The following is a 13,972-nucleotide window of genomic DNA, read 5'->3' on the forward strand; positions in this document are numbered from 1 at the left end:
AGTGAACCAGGAGGACAGCGGGGCGTGAGGACTTCGGGTGAGGCGTTCTCTCTGCGGAAGGAGCTGGACCAGAGAGGAAGGCCGCCGCTCTGGGAGACGCGGATCGGGGACCGGCCAGGCGCCGGCGCACAGGGCCGCTGAACCGTGTCGCGATGGCCCGGTGCGTGGACGGCTCCCCGGGGAAAGGGTCTCCACGCAGCAGCACAAGGAGACCTGAGCCCTGCGGGGCGGTGCTCACACCCAGACAGTGCCCTTCTGCTGCGGGGAGAAGGGAGTTGGGGGACAGTGTGGAGTTGGGGGGTGTCCAGGTGCCAAAGTCAGGTGTGGCGCTTCTGATTCTGCTCCAGCCGCTGGGACAGCCAGGGCACTGGGACTTCTCCGGGGGAAAGACCCGGGGTGAACGGAGTCGGAGGGGCAGTGGAGGCCTGCGGGCCTGGTCTGGAAATGGGGCTCCGAAGCGTCTGGTTATTTTTCGGTAGCTGGGAGTTTCCTGCTTTGGCGGGAAGGGGTCTGATCCTGAGCAGCCAGCCCTGTCGGGTCAGGTGCACCGTTGTTGCCCGAGCCGAGCACGTGGCCCCTCTGGTGTGGGCTTTGAAGGAAGGGCCACGAGGGAAAGCCAAGGGTCAGAGCTTCTCCGGGTCCACTCTGGGCCCAGTTCATTGGCTTCTCCCCTTCTGCTAGAGCACGTGTTCCCTCGGGCCACCTGTCGCCCAGCTGTGTGAGCCAGACTTAGGTGAAATCCTTGATTCTTTCCTGATTTCTAATGCCCGGTCCAGTAACACGTCCTGGGACGGAGCCGAGATGAGCCCCTGAGGGTTTCATTCACCTGACGTTGGGGTTCATGCTGGAACCAGACCCTGGGACCCTGGGAAGCTGGAAACCTTGGATGCCGGAGGCTGGAGGAGCCACGCACAGAGCTGGCCTTTTACACCTCGGCCCCGAAATAAGAGGGGGGCCAAAGGGTGTCGATGCGTCACAGGGCTCGCGGTGAAGAATAGAATCAGCCGGTGACTCTCGTCCAATTTGTACTTTATTCTTTTTTTTTTTTTATCATAAAGTTGAGCCGTTATTGGCAGGACAGTCAACTCTGTGTGTCTGTTTTCACCCGGCTGGGTTGTCACGAATCCCTTAACTTCGAGGCTGTTTGTGTGTTTGATGTGGGAAATCCCGTCTGTTCCGCGGAGCTTCGGGTCTGAGGCTGGGAGCCGGGGCTGCCTGTCAGCCTTGTCGTATCTGAACCTCCGGGTACGGCTCCGATGTTTGTGTTGTGATTCAGCCCTCCGGTGTGAGATGATTCAGCCTCTTGGAGTCAAGAAAAGTGATTTGTTTCTTGTGTCATTTACAGAGCCAGTACAAAGCATCGCTCGTTTTAGCCAGAACTTTCTGCTCACTTGGAAGCCCAGCCCTTCCCTGCGGACACCTGTCCCCTCACCTCCTGGTGGCTCGGCTCCAGCACTGCCCAGCTTCTCAGTCGCCACTGTTCTAGCGCAGGTTCCGTCCTGGACGCCGCCGTCCCCGCTCTGACGCGAGGACACGTCACCGCAGCCACGGCGCCTGCCCCTGCGGCTGTTCCCAGAGGGGCACAGTGACTTCTGTTTAAAAACAGCTTGTTTTCTTTCTTATTTCAAAAATATGTTTTATTGATTTTTAGAGACAGGAAGGGAGAGAGAGAGAGAAACATCGGTGAGAGAGAACATTGATTGGCCGCCTCCTGCATGCCCCGCCCCCGGGAATCAGGCCCACAACCTGGGCATGTGCCCTGACCGGGGATCCAACCGGTGACCTCCTGTTGCAGGGTCGACGCTCAACCACTGAGCCACACCGGCCGGGCCACAGTGACCTCTCACAGCATCAACAGGCGGAGCCCCCGCCCCAGAACCACCTTCCAGCTCCTCCTGGACTTTCCTCTCCTTGCGCTTCCCCCCCTGGGGAATGTGCTTCCGCTCCTTGCTCTCAGCAGGCTCCTTCCCAGGCCTGGCTCTTCCTTTGTGACCTTTCTGCCTGGACCTTCTCCCCGCCCCTGTGCTGCCTGGCTCCTCCTTCCCCTGAGAAGCCTGCCTTCCAGGGAACGCAGGAGAGGAAAGTCGGCCCAGCCCAGCAGACCCTGCCGTCAGCGCGTGGGCGCCTGCGGCTTCTCCGAGCAGCTGCCGATGAACTGTCAAGAGTCGAGGGAAGATTGTTGCTTAATTTGATGATTCTGCACCCACAGCCGTTTCAGCAGAGTGTGTCTGTGTGTGTGTGCACGGGGTGTGTGAGTGTGTACGCATGGGTGTGCGTGAGTGTGCATGGTGTGTGCATGTATGCGCATATATACGGGGGTGCCAGTGTGTGGGGAGAACAAGAAAACCACATTCCCTTCTCATCGCTCTGCACACGACTCTCTGGCCCAGCTGTGCCCTGACTCCCGGGCTGCATAGAAGATACGACTGTCCTTTGTTTCTCTGGAGATGATCAGGTGAAGGATACAACAGTCTCGGCTGAGAGACTTGAACACTTTAAAGACTGGGGAGAGTACAACCTTCCTAATGCCTGGCGTCGTGCAGGCTGCTCCCCGGGCTTGGGTGCGGTTCTCGCAGCAGCCCGGTGGTACCCCCCGCGCAATCGAGGGCCCTGAGGCCAGGGATGTCGGGGAGCCCCACGGGGCAGAGCTAGACTCTGGAACCAGTGATTCGATGCTCTGTGTACCTGGTGAACGGTGTGCTGTTTTCTTCCGCGAAATGAGCAGGATCAGGTCATCCGTGCATCATACGGGAAGAAGGCGCTTTAACCCAGGCTGTCCCAGGTCAGAGCGGTTCATCGGTGGGTCGGGGACGGGTTGACGGTGCTGCGTCATGGAGAGAGACCGGTGTGGAGATCGCCGGGGCAGGCGGTGCCTGCAGACTCCCGAGGTGTGGAATCAGCACCGCCCACAGCAGTCTGTTTACAGGTGCTCCTTCCCTCGCGTAGGGAGAAAACGAGCAAGTGTGTGGGCCCTCTGTACTGTGCGGAAGCAGTTTGCAGACATTGGTGGGAACGAGGTGGTAAAACCTTCTAAACTTCAGACTTTTGACTGAAGTGTTCTGGCCCCGCCCGAGTCCAGGGCTGCGTGTGTGGTTTCTGTGCGCAGGCACATGGCCGCGACTCACGCCGGACCGTAGGTTGTCGTTTATTCAGTAGAGCCGGGGAGGTTTGGGGAGCATTTGTCCTGGGTTTGTGCTGAGCAGCTGGAGGAGGGATTGGTTGAGCATGCAGTCTGGGCAGGGCCCCGAGAATCGCCCGTTTTCAAATGAGTGAAATACACCAGAAGCCAGACCCAGGCAGAAGTTTGTTCTCTGTCCGGCTGGCGTCAGGGCCGCCCGAGGCCTCACTCGAGATCGGCGTTGTCGGCAGGAGGGCGTGGCGCCGAGATGACAGTCCCCGCGGCTTGGACCTCGTGGGCGCTCAGGTGTCTCGGGCTGCTCGGCTCTGAGCAGCTGGGTGAAATCCACACGTGTGGCGAGTGTGTGGGTGGGGACGTCTCCGTGGCCTCCGTAGTGATGCACACGGAGTGAGAGACTGAGAAGAATGAGTATGTCCCGGGGGTGTGAATGTCCGACCCAGTAAGAGCCTTCACATCCTGTCCCAGTTGCTGTTATTAATAATAATCTGCAAGGCTCTACAGGATCCATCTAAAGGCAAAGTGATAAGTGATGAATTATAAAGTCAAAACACATGAGCTTTAACTATTAACGGAGCAGGATTCAGATGAGCTGAGCCACCTCAAATGAGCCTTTCTCATTTTGACCGGAGGGGGATGGAGCAACTGAGAAGCAAGGGGGTGTGACACACACGCACAGATACGCACACGTTTATGCACGCACACGTATGCACACGCATACGCACACACGCACAGAGGAGATGGGCACATACTCAGAGACAGAGATACACAGGGACAGACAGACACTCAGGTGAGGACACATTCACCAGATAGAGCTGCCCTGCTCTGCTGGGCAATCCTGTGGCTTCTAGAAGCATCTGCTCGAAGACCCGGCAGCACTTCAGCCTCCCCTGACCCTCTGACGATTCGCCCTTCACTCAGAACGTGAGTCACGGACGGTAGCAGAATGTGGGCCAGCGTGACGCCCCGGCAGAGGGCAGGTGGCGAGCCCCGAGTTCGGGGTGGCCCCCCACCTCTCCTCGTCGCTGCCTGAGGTTCCGAGAACCTCAGGCTGTTGTAGTTGGGACGGCGTGGCCGACGCTCAGACACGGTTAAATGAGGGAATGGGACGAGGTGTCCCGAAAGAAAGCGGGAGAGAGGGCGGGGGACCCACGCTGGCCTGGCGCCCCGCCTGCTCCCCGCCTGTGGGCGGTCATGGATCTGGGTGCAGAGACTCCACTTGATCCTCTCTCTGGAGGTGCAGGCCGACTGCAAACGGGGAGCCTTCCCGTCGACCTCGGGGATGCAAAGGCGGGCCCCTGGGTTACCGTCAAGGGCAGAAGACACCCCGCATGGCTCTGAGCGCTGGGCCAGTCGCTGGGTTCTAGTCCTTAGGGCCCAGGAGGCTCCTGTAGGGCGGAGCCAATCTGTCTGACTTAGCGGCCAGGTACCCGGCACGTGGCAGATTCCACTGAAATTGTCACGGGGTGACACCCACGTGCCTCACCTGTTGAGGACCGGGAGAGGGTGGATGGATGAGGAAGCTCAGAGGTGCTAAGGTCAAATGTGGGCCAAGGGGAGCAGCTGCAGGTTCCCGGGGCCTGGGTGGGGCACCTCCTCCTCGGTACCCAGGTACCTGGCGGGAAGACCACCTTGCAAGCAGGACGACCCATGAGTGTGGAAGGGGAGCCTCCGTGCAGGCTGGATGCTTCTCATTGGCCGGGAGAGCGCCTGGAGGGTGGCCCTCAGCACCCCCCAGGTACACCCAGGAGCCAGCAGCCCTGGGCCGGCGTGTCTGCCCTGGGCTCGTCCAGCTGCCGCGACTTTTCCAATCCCCTTGTCAGCTCCTTCCAGCTAGTCAGACCGGCATCCTTCCCTTCCTCGGGTCCTGGGCCTGGTCGAGATCTGGGGGACACACTGAGCAGGCCTGGGAAGGCCCCTGGTTCCAGCAGTGTGGTTGGGCTCTGCCCTGTCTGAGCCTGCACCCCTACCAAGGCACTCCTGCACCCTGGCTTCAGCGTCACCCCTGCTGGAGAGACCGTCGAGGCCCGAGGACAGGGACCTCTCCAGGGCCACGCAGTTGCAGGGAGGGCAAAGCTGCAGGGATTCGGAGGCAGGTGTCTGTTGCTTGTGGTTTGCCCACTTTCTGCTTGGCTTTTGGGTAAGTCTGTCTTCCCCAAGCGTCCCATAATGGATGGGCAACGACCCCAGGGACCCAGTCAGAGGCTCCTCTGTCTGTCTAAGCCGGTCCCTCAGCCCCACCGCCTTTCAGCGAGTCCCCTTCGCTCGAGGTGTCCAGAGCAGTTCCTGTTTCCTGCAGTGACCTCCGCTGCACAGCTGGCTGTGCCCTGGCCTGTGGTCCCCTCGATCTGTGTGCTCTCGTCTACACCACGGCACTCCCCGCCCTGCTGGGTGCAGCCTGACCCAGCGCTGCCCAGCAGGCTGGACCTGCTGACCTTGCAGCGTGGCCCCATGTGACAGCTGCTGGAGTCTGAGCAGGGGACCCGCCTTAGAGCCGGACCGATGCCGGCATCTCGTGGCAGTGAGACCTCGTCCGCGCCGATGGCCCCTTGGCTGTCAGTCTGGAAACCTCCAGCAGCCCAGCTTGCCAGCCTGTCTCTGTGTCGCCGATGGATGGCGGCGCCTGGCCCAGGGCCTCCAGGAGGGGTCTCAGCCTGTGGTTGTGTTGGGGTCACGCTCTCCCTCTGCCTGAAGGCCGAGGCCGTTGCAGAGAAACCTCGTGTGCAGGACCCGAGTGTGAGCCCAGAAGGATGCCTGCCTGGTCAGTCTGTGTGAGGCAGGGGCGGTGTGCGTGTGTGTGTGTGAGATTGTGTGTGGGTGGGTGTGTCTGTGAGTGTATGCGCATGGGAGTGTGTGTGCACATGGGTGTGTATGTGAGTGTGTGTGTGAGATTGTGGGTGTGGGTGTCTGTGTGAGATTGTGTGTGGGTGTGTGTGTCTGTGAGTGTATGCGCATGGGAGTGTGTGCACATGGGTGTGTATGTGCACATGGGTGTGTGTGAGTGGGTGTGTCTGTGTGTGAGATTGTGTGTGGGTGTGTGTCTGAGTGTGTGCGCATGGGTGTGTGTGCACATGGGTATGTGTGTGAGTGTGTGTGTGTGAGAGTATGGGTGTGTGAGATTGTGTATGTGGGTGGGTAGGGGTGTGTATCTGTGTGTGTGAGATTATGTGTGGGTGTGGGTGTCTGTGTGTGGGTGGGGGGTGTCTGTGTGTGTGAGATTGTGTGAGTGTGCGCATGTGAGTGTGTGCACATGGGTGTGTGTGTATGCATGGGTGTGTGTGTGGGTGTGTGTGGGTATGGGTGTGTGCACATGGGTGTGTGTGAGTGTGTATGAGATTGTGGGTGTGGGTGTCTGTGGGTATGAGATTGTCTGGGTGTGTGAAATTGTGTGTCTGTGTGTGAGGTTGGCTGTGGGTGTGGGTGTCTGTGAGTGTACGCATGGGTGTGTGTGCACGTGAGTGTGTGCATGCATGGGTATGTGTGAGTGTGTGTGATATTGTGGGTGTCAGATTGTGTGTGTGTGAGATTGGGTGTGGGTGTGAAATTGTGTGTGTGTGGGTGTATCTGTGAGTGTGTGCACATGGGTGTGTGTGCATGCATGGGTATGTGTGTGAGATTGTGGGTGGGTGTGAGATTGTGTGTGAGATTGTGTGTGTGTGAGATTGTGTGGGTGAGTGTGTGTGCATGTGAGTGTGTGTGCATGCATGGGTATGTGTGTGTGTCTGTGAGTGTATGTACATGGGTGTGTCTGAGATTGTGTTGTGTGTGCATGGGTGTGGGTGTGTGTGAGTGTGGGGGTGTGTGGCAGCAGGGACAGATGTGATGGACAGGGCTGTCTGAAGCTGGACATTTTGATCAATAGAATTCAGTGGTTTCAGAAATATCTGCTCTCTCACAGATCCGTCAACCCCTCACTCAAGTGAGCGGGGAGCTGACAGCCGGTGTGATCCACCGAGAGCCCAGGGCCTTTCTGGAAGGCTCCTCTCTTCAGGGGCAGAGCTTTGGGTCCCTGTGGGCGCCTCTCCCCGGCTGCACCCTCGAGGGGAGGGAGGTAGACGGAGGGCCCCATTCTGACTGGGTAGCTCACCTGCTCCTGCAGGAGCTCAGAGGGTGAGGTGATGCGTGGGAAGCCCCCACCTCTAGAGGGTCTGCACTGTGTCTTCCGTCTCGGTGGGAGGACTCAAACCTCCACCCCCGGCTCGCTCTCACGCTGGGAGCGGCCGACTGAAATTCCGAGGAGCGAATCTAGAAACAGACACACGTGTGGAGATGACCCCACCCCTTCATCAGTGCTTAGGAACAGCTACCCTTGATAATCAGGTAAGAGTTAAGTGTAGGTGACGTTGGACTTCCGGGGGGGGTGGGCACTGTGTTTAGAACGAGGACTTGTTCCGAGGCCGCACCTAGTGAGGGCCTGGTTCTCGGGTGCTCTGCCGGTGAGAGGGCCGCCGACCTCGGGGGTCCCGCCAGCTCTGTGGCCTCAGTTTCCTTGCCCGTCTACAAAGACTGGGTAAGTGCATTGGAACAGGAAATGATCTTTACGTTTTCTCCCAGCTTCAAGCTGGGAAGAGCCTGTGGTTTGTGAAATTTCTTATCCTGAGCCCTTTACTTATCTCCAGTAAAACTAGAGCAAGTGTAACCATTTAATGATCTACAGGAAACTGCATTGATAGTATCTTTATGAAAGACACTCAGCTGTCATTTATACATGCCTATTCACGCGTGTGTTCGTGTACAGTTGTGTATGATGGTATATTATACTCACTACTGTAGTACAGTAGCTCCTTAATACACTTTATACTCTTCTGATGTACTGCACCAATAAAGTCGGTATGTTATATTGTGTTAACTTTACTACAGTGTAAACTCTACTAATTATAATGTATCTGGGGCACTAATCTTACACTGTTTCGTTGTTGTGGTTCGTAGAAGTAAACCATGAACATGTCTAAACCAAACCAAAAATACAGGGGTCCCCTTTGCCAGCTCACGGTCCTGCTTTAGGGACAGTTCCCGTAAAGTGTGTTTGGGCCCAGCCTGTCACCTGACGTGGGACCAAGTTCCTCACTGGGTGGGGTGGAGCTTTTCAGATTGTGCTCGGTGGGATCTCAGGCTCTGTAGAGAGTCTCTGAATTCCGAGAAAACAGCTGAGAACATGTGTAAAATGTGACTAACACACGTGGGGAGCGGCTGGTGGCCTGCGCAGCCTGCCCACGCTGGGTGCCACGGTCCCGTCCCCCCTGCACAGCGCACCGCCTGGTGGTGTGCTGGCAGATGCATTGGGTTGCACGGTCAGGTGCTGCCCGGCCCTGTCCGCCTGATGAGACAGTACCCTGTGATCCAAGGACAAGCTGTCTGCAAACAGCTGCTGTGTGCATTGCTCCGGGCCTGCACCGCACCCCCTGGCAGCCAGGACAGGCTCAGCAGGTGTGATGCTGCAGCCCTCGGCCACATGTGTGGGTCCATCGGAACGCTTAGGCGTCATCACCGTGGGCTTCGCGACATAATGTGCCATAAACGAGCTCATGCAATCAACGGGGAGGAATTCCGTGTACGATTCCTTTGGGGAAATAGTTCCGTTGCTGACAAAGCTTGGAAGCCACTGATGTAGAGAAATGGGCAGAGGCTTGTGAGGCAGACGGCGTGGGTTTGAGCCCGGCTTCCGTGGCTTTCTGATGGATGGCCCAGGCAGCGCGGGGTGCCTCTGAGCCACAGGGCATCCCCTGGGGACCGGGCCTGCTCTCCAGCTGGCAGGACAAGTGTGCAGAGGGGCCTGTTCCGGTGCCTGGTACACACAGAGTCTAACACGTGACACCTCTTCTCCGCTTTCTGTGCTGGGAATGGCGGCCACCGTGTTTCGGGTCTGGCCAGTAACAGCAGTCTTTTTACACTGCATTTACTATGTATTTATACACGCATCTCAGTGTATCTGCGTATGTACGCGCACAGAGAACACAGTATGTGCAGACCCTGGTCAATATATTTCCCTGTAATTTGGGGACTTCTAGGCCCGTTTCTCTTCCTGCTGCCTCTGCTTCAGATGTCCCTCTCGTCCATGCCGAAAGCGGCGGGGCTGCACCGGAATCATGTCTCGTGCTTTAGTGTTTGCCGTAGGAAGGAAGCTGAGCAGCCGCGTGCGCAGCCTCGTGCGCCAGGCCGTGGAAGCCGCTGGTTTCTCCGTGCGGGCTCTTTGTGGGTGCGGGTGGCCTGCAGAGCTCCCGGCCCCGGGCAATGTTCTCGGGCCCCTGGGACACTGAGGAAGGAAACGAGCTGATTGAAGAAGCTGACGCCCACCGCCTGTGACAGACTCACTGTGGCTCCTGGGAGAGGGTGTGGAAGCAGGAAAAACACAGGCAGCGTGGCCAGTGCCTGCTGCCCCGCGGCCCGTGGCCGCCCCTGGGGTTGGCAGCAGAGTGAATAGTTCGCAGTAAACAAGCAGGACCACGCCCTGGCCGGTTCGGCTCAGCGGTTAGAGCGTCGGCCTGCGGTCCCGAGAGACCCGGGTTCGGTTCCCGCTAAGGGCATGTACCTCGGTTGCAGTTTGTCCCCGGCTCTGGTCAGTCGTGCGGGTGGCAGCCACTCGATGTGTCCCTTTCACGTCGATGTTTCTCTCTCTCTGTTCCTCTCTCTCCCTCCCACTCTACCTGAACAAAAAATGGAAAAATGTCCTCGGGTGAGGATAAAAAAAACAAACAAACAAGCAGGACCACAAAGGGGCTCGCTGTGCCCTCCCCCCCGCACTGGCTCCCATGCAGGGCAGCGGGCACGGGTGGACGGTGGTCCCTTCTCTGCAGGTGTGCGGGCTGGGCAGCTGCAGCAGGGAGACCTCGTCGGAATTCCACAGCTTGAACCCGGGAGCAGCCGGCCCTCCCTGCTGCTTGTGCTTCTGGGCCTTTGTGCTGAAAGCCACCTGTCGCTGGGAAAGGGATGCAGAAGGCGGGGGGCTCTCGCTCCGGGTCTCCGCAGCTGATGTTTTCGTGACATTCTGAAGAGGTTGAGACCCCGGAGATCCCAGCAAGGGAATTAGGAGGGGTGTTCGGGGGGCAGAGGCTGTCCCTCAACAGAGATGGCTTTTACCTCCTGGAGGACGTGGCCCCCGTGGAATGGGCCCGGTGGATGTGGGTGGCGGTGACCAGCAGTGGGGACTCCAATCTGCTGGTCCTTCAAGGAAGCCCCGGGAGGAGGCAAGTGAGCTCCGTGCGTTTTGTGGCGTTTACCCTGATGCAGACAGTGCCGGGGGCCGGGGCGACCCCCAGGGCCCACCGGGCAGGCCCCAGCTCCCGTACCCCTCTGAGGCTCAGTTCTGGAACTTTCTTGTGTTCTTCCTACTGGTAAACAGACTCTGCAAAACCTCGAGCAGCTGGAGCTGTTCTTGTGCAGGTGGATTTAAATTCTGCCGCTGGACCAAAGCTAAGCTCCTTCCTGTCCAGTCCGTCTGTGAAAAGGCAGCCTGGCCCCGTCGGGTTTGTGGAACTGGGTCTCTGCTCGTGGGACTTGATAGTTTGGGGGCCTCGGCTCTTGGGATCCCTCGAAAGCCGTTCTGATGTTTCTGTTCATCTTTTTGGGCCCCTGGAGGCGTTCGTGGCTGGTTGGGGGAGCCAGGGTCCTCAGAGGGGTAGGGCGGGGATGTCTTGAGCACCGCTGAAGGGAGTTACTGACGAACAAGTTACAGAAGCAACTCCGAGGCAGGTGTTCTGCAGGAGAGCTCACCCAATGGCTCCTTCAGCCCTGGCTGACCGCAAAGGGCTGGCCGGTTCCTGTTCTCTCCGCAGATGGTCTTTATTTTATTTATTGATTTATTGTTGTTATTACTATTTTTCAATCCTTACCCAAGGATAGTTTTCTGTTTATCTTCAGATGGAGTGGGAGGGAGGGAGAGAGGGAGAAACATCGATGTGACAGACACATTGCTTGGTTGCCTCCCTCATGACCCCGACCAGAGAACCACACCCGAGGTACGTGCCCTTGACCAGAATGGAACCTGCAGCTCTTTGGTCCACGGGCTGACGCTCTAACTGTTGAGCCACACGGGCCAGGGTGGCAGATGGTCTTTCGAAGATGCTGACCTCTGCCGAGGTCACCGGTCCTCTGACCCTGGTGGGAGTTGGGCAGTCTGAGCATTTGCTGCCACATTCGCCTAACATGCTCCCCCTGAGTTGCCCCCCAGGCCCCTTGTCCCGGCAGCCCTCCTCGGGAACGGCCTGCTCCCTAATGGCCCCCCTATCTAAGATGTCCCGAGAGAGGAATCAGCCCGGGTGACGCTGCTTGCACTCTGGCCCCCTTGAGCGAGGTGGGCAGGACCGGGACCACTGGGCCTCTTCAGTGAGCTCAGAGCGGCCCTGCGGCCCAAGGACACGCTGGCTCAGGGACTGGGGGCCTCGTTCTTTCTGGTTTAAAGTGGAGGCCCCAGCAGGAGGCGATGAGAAAGAGGGGTCTGCTCCGGGTTTTCCTGAGCCCAGGACCAGGCTTTAGTTTGGTGAGTGGCCTCCCCTCGTTACCAGGTGGGGCGTCCTCTGGGTGGAATTTTGGTCCATTTTTCCGAGTCAAGAATCTCCCCTGAGCGCAGACCAGCGAGGGCCATTTCCACACTGTCGGGGTCAGCGGGTTGTGCTTCGGCGCCTGGTCTGGCCCGTCCTCCAGCTTCCGGGGGCCGGTTCCGTCCATCCATCCGTTCGTTCATTCATGCACTCGTTCATTCAACACACGCTCATTCGCCGGTTCAGGCTTGGGGGTGCTGTGGCTCCCTGGCTGCCCTCGTCACCTCCCCAGCTCAGCAGAGGAGAAAGATAACGAACGTGATGAGAGAGAACAGATCCGTCGTCACAAGTGATGAGACGCGTGGAGAGAAGGACATGGTGGGGGGAGGCTGGATGCCATTCTGGGGGGTCCCGTGGGTGTGTGGGAACCACGACATCAAAGAGTGTTCCCAGACACCCCTCCGTGTCAGTTAGAATCGACGCCAGAGAGCGTGCAACAATGTTGATCCAAAGAGCCCACTGTTTGGATTTGCCACTAAGGCCAGAAATATGTGTTTTGTGTAGAGCTGAGTTCGAAGAATGTATCAGTTGGGCACAAAGTTACAGTAATGAGAGTCGCTCTCGGGAATTGAGCTGCAAAGTGACTTTCCTCACGTCTGTCCTCGAACAGTGCAACTGGGCCCTGAGCCTGTTCCACGGGGGGTCGGAGGCCACGTGCTCTCGCCGCCCCGGCCCCGGCCTCACCTTGTGTCTCCTGTCTCTCTCCCTCAGGAGTTCTGACTCTGAAGAAGCGTTTGAGACCCCAGAGTCGACGACCCCTGTCAAAGCTCCACCGGCCCCACCCCCACCACCCCCGGAAGTCATTCCAGAGCCCGAGGTCAGCGCGCAACCTTCCCCGGAAGAACCAGGTAACCGAGGCTCAGGCGCCCCTTGGGGAGACACAGCGACTCCTCCCGGGGCGTGGCTGGCGGGGGGCACCCGCCCGGGGCTGTCTCTGGAGCCACTCGGACAGCCCCCAGGTGCTGGGCCCCCGGCTCTGAGGTGTTTGACGTGAGTGAAAGCTAAGGGTGAACAGGTGCAGCAGGGGTTCTGTGTTCACTTTGCAGGACTTTGGGGGCAGCTTCTGGGAAACCCCTTAGGTAGCTCTGGGCACCTCGCACCCAGGACTGGGTTTGAGGGGCGGGTGGCCTGGAGGTTTCTGGTGCCGTCTCCGGTCCGACCGTTCGGCCCCCGGACCCTGTAAGGACGCCGATTCTGCACGGTGCACGGGAGCCTGTGTTCTCGTGACAGCACGTGGCTGCAGGGACGTGGGAATGAGGCTGGTACACGGGCAAATAGAGGACAGAGCTAGAGCCGGGCGTGGCGGCTCAGGGGTTCCTCGTTAGCCTCGAGTTACCGATTTCCTGCCCCTTTCCCACGTTCTGTCCCCAGTGTGCCTTAAAATGCAGGCCTTTCTGTACCTTTGAGGTGCGGTGATGACTAAGAGACGGGACGGGTCTCCTTTCCCAGCCACCAGCCTGCCCACCTGCCCAGTGTTGTTCTCTGCCACACCCTCCGGTACATGGCAGGGATGGGACCACATCTCGCATGAACTTTAACCCGAGGCTGGAAGGAAATGGGCGGTCAGAAATGGCCCCACAGACCGGTCAGGGGCCAGGGGGTGCTCTCCTCAGACCCGGACAGCCTGCCCTGGGCCCCACACTTGGAGGACCCCACCTGCTCAGGCCTCAGCCCTCGCTGGGGGAGGAGTCTGTGGGGCACCCGCCTCTGGACCCTGCTCTGACGGCTGGGCCCACCCAGACCCCTCTCCTGACCCATCCCCCATGCGTCATATTCGCACCTTTCAGCTAAGGAGTAGCGAGGGTGGGGCTGGGACCCACAGCCTCCAACACCTGTGCTTGAGGCTGCCCGGGGAGGGGGGAGCTGGGTGGGAGAGGAGGAGGGGCTGGGGGGCCTGCCCTCCTGCCCCGACCAGGAGCCAGGTGGTCTGCAAAATGACTAACATTCTGACTTTGATGTTAGTTTTAGAAACATCAAAGCAGGCCCAGGGTTCAAGCAGGCTGTGGTTCTAGAAAGGACTGGGTGCACCTGGGCTCCGTTCCTAACAGCAGTGCCCCGGTGCGGGGTGGTCACTTTTAGGGCGAGCAGGTGTCTTGCTGCTGCCTGGTGAGGGCGGTGTCCCCGCGCCCCCTTAGACAGCCCCTCGGCGGGGCCGGGCCCTGCACAGCCAGCCTCGGGCTGGGCTCCGAGGGCGCAGTCCCTGGAATCTATTTGATTAGTCTGGCAAAGAAACCAGAGGACTACCTACGTTTCTCAGAGTCTGTTATAGCCTCACTTTCTTTATGTACTAAAGTGTATT

The 13,972-nt window shown here is 58.8% G+C and overlaps 1 protein-coding gene across 4 annotated transcripts in view; it reads left to right on the forward strand.

Annotated features, from left to right (window-relative positions):
* TACC2 (transforming acidic coiled-coil containing protein 2) overlaps nucleotides 1–13,972 on the forward strand; it is a 121,695-nt gene that overhangs the window by 69,553 nt on the left and 38,170 nt on the right. For all 4 annotated transcript variants that reach the window (XM_036265428.1, XM_036265426.1, XM_036265425.1 and 1 more), the window contains one exon: nucleotides 12,385–12,521. In XM_036265428.1, coding sequence (XP_036121321.1) covers nucleotides 12,385–12,521 — 137 coding nt within the window. The remainder of the gene's footprint in view (nucleotides 1–12,384; nucleotides 12,522–13,972) is intronic.

Source organism: Molossus molossus, unplaced genomic scaffold (assembly GCF_014108415.1).
Source record: "Molossus molossus isolate mMolMol1 unplaced genomic scaffold, mMolMol1.p scaffold_m16_p_17, whole genome shotgun sequence".
In the NCBI taxonomy this organism is placed as follows: Eukaryota; Metazoa; Chordata; class Mammalia; order Chiroptera; family Molossidae; genus Molossus; species Molossus molossus.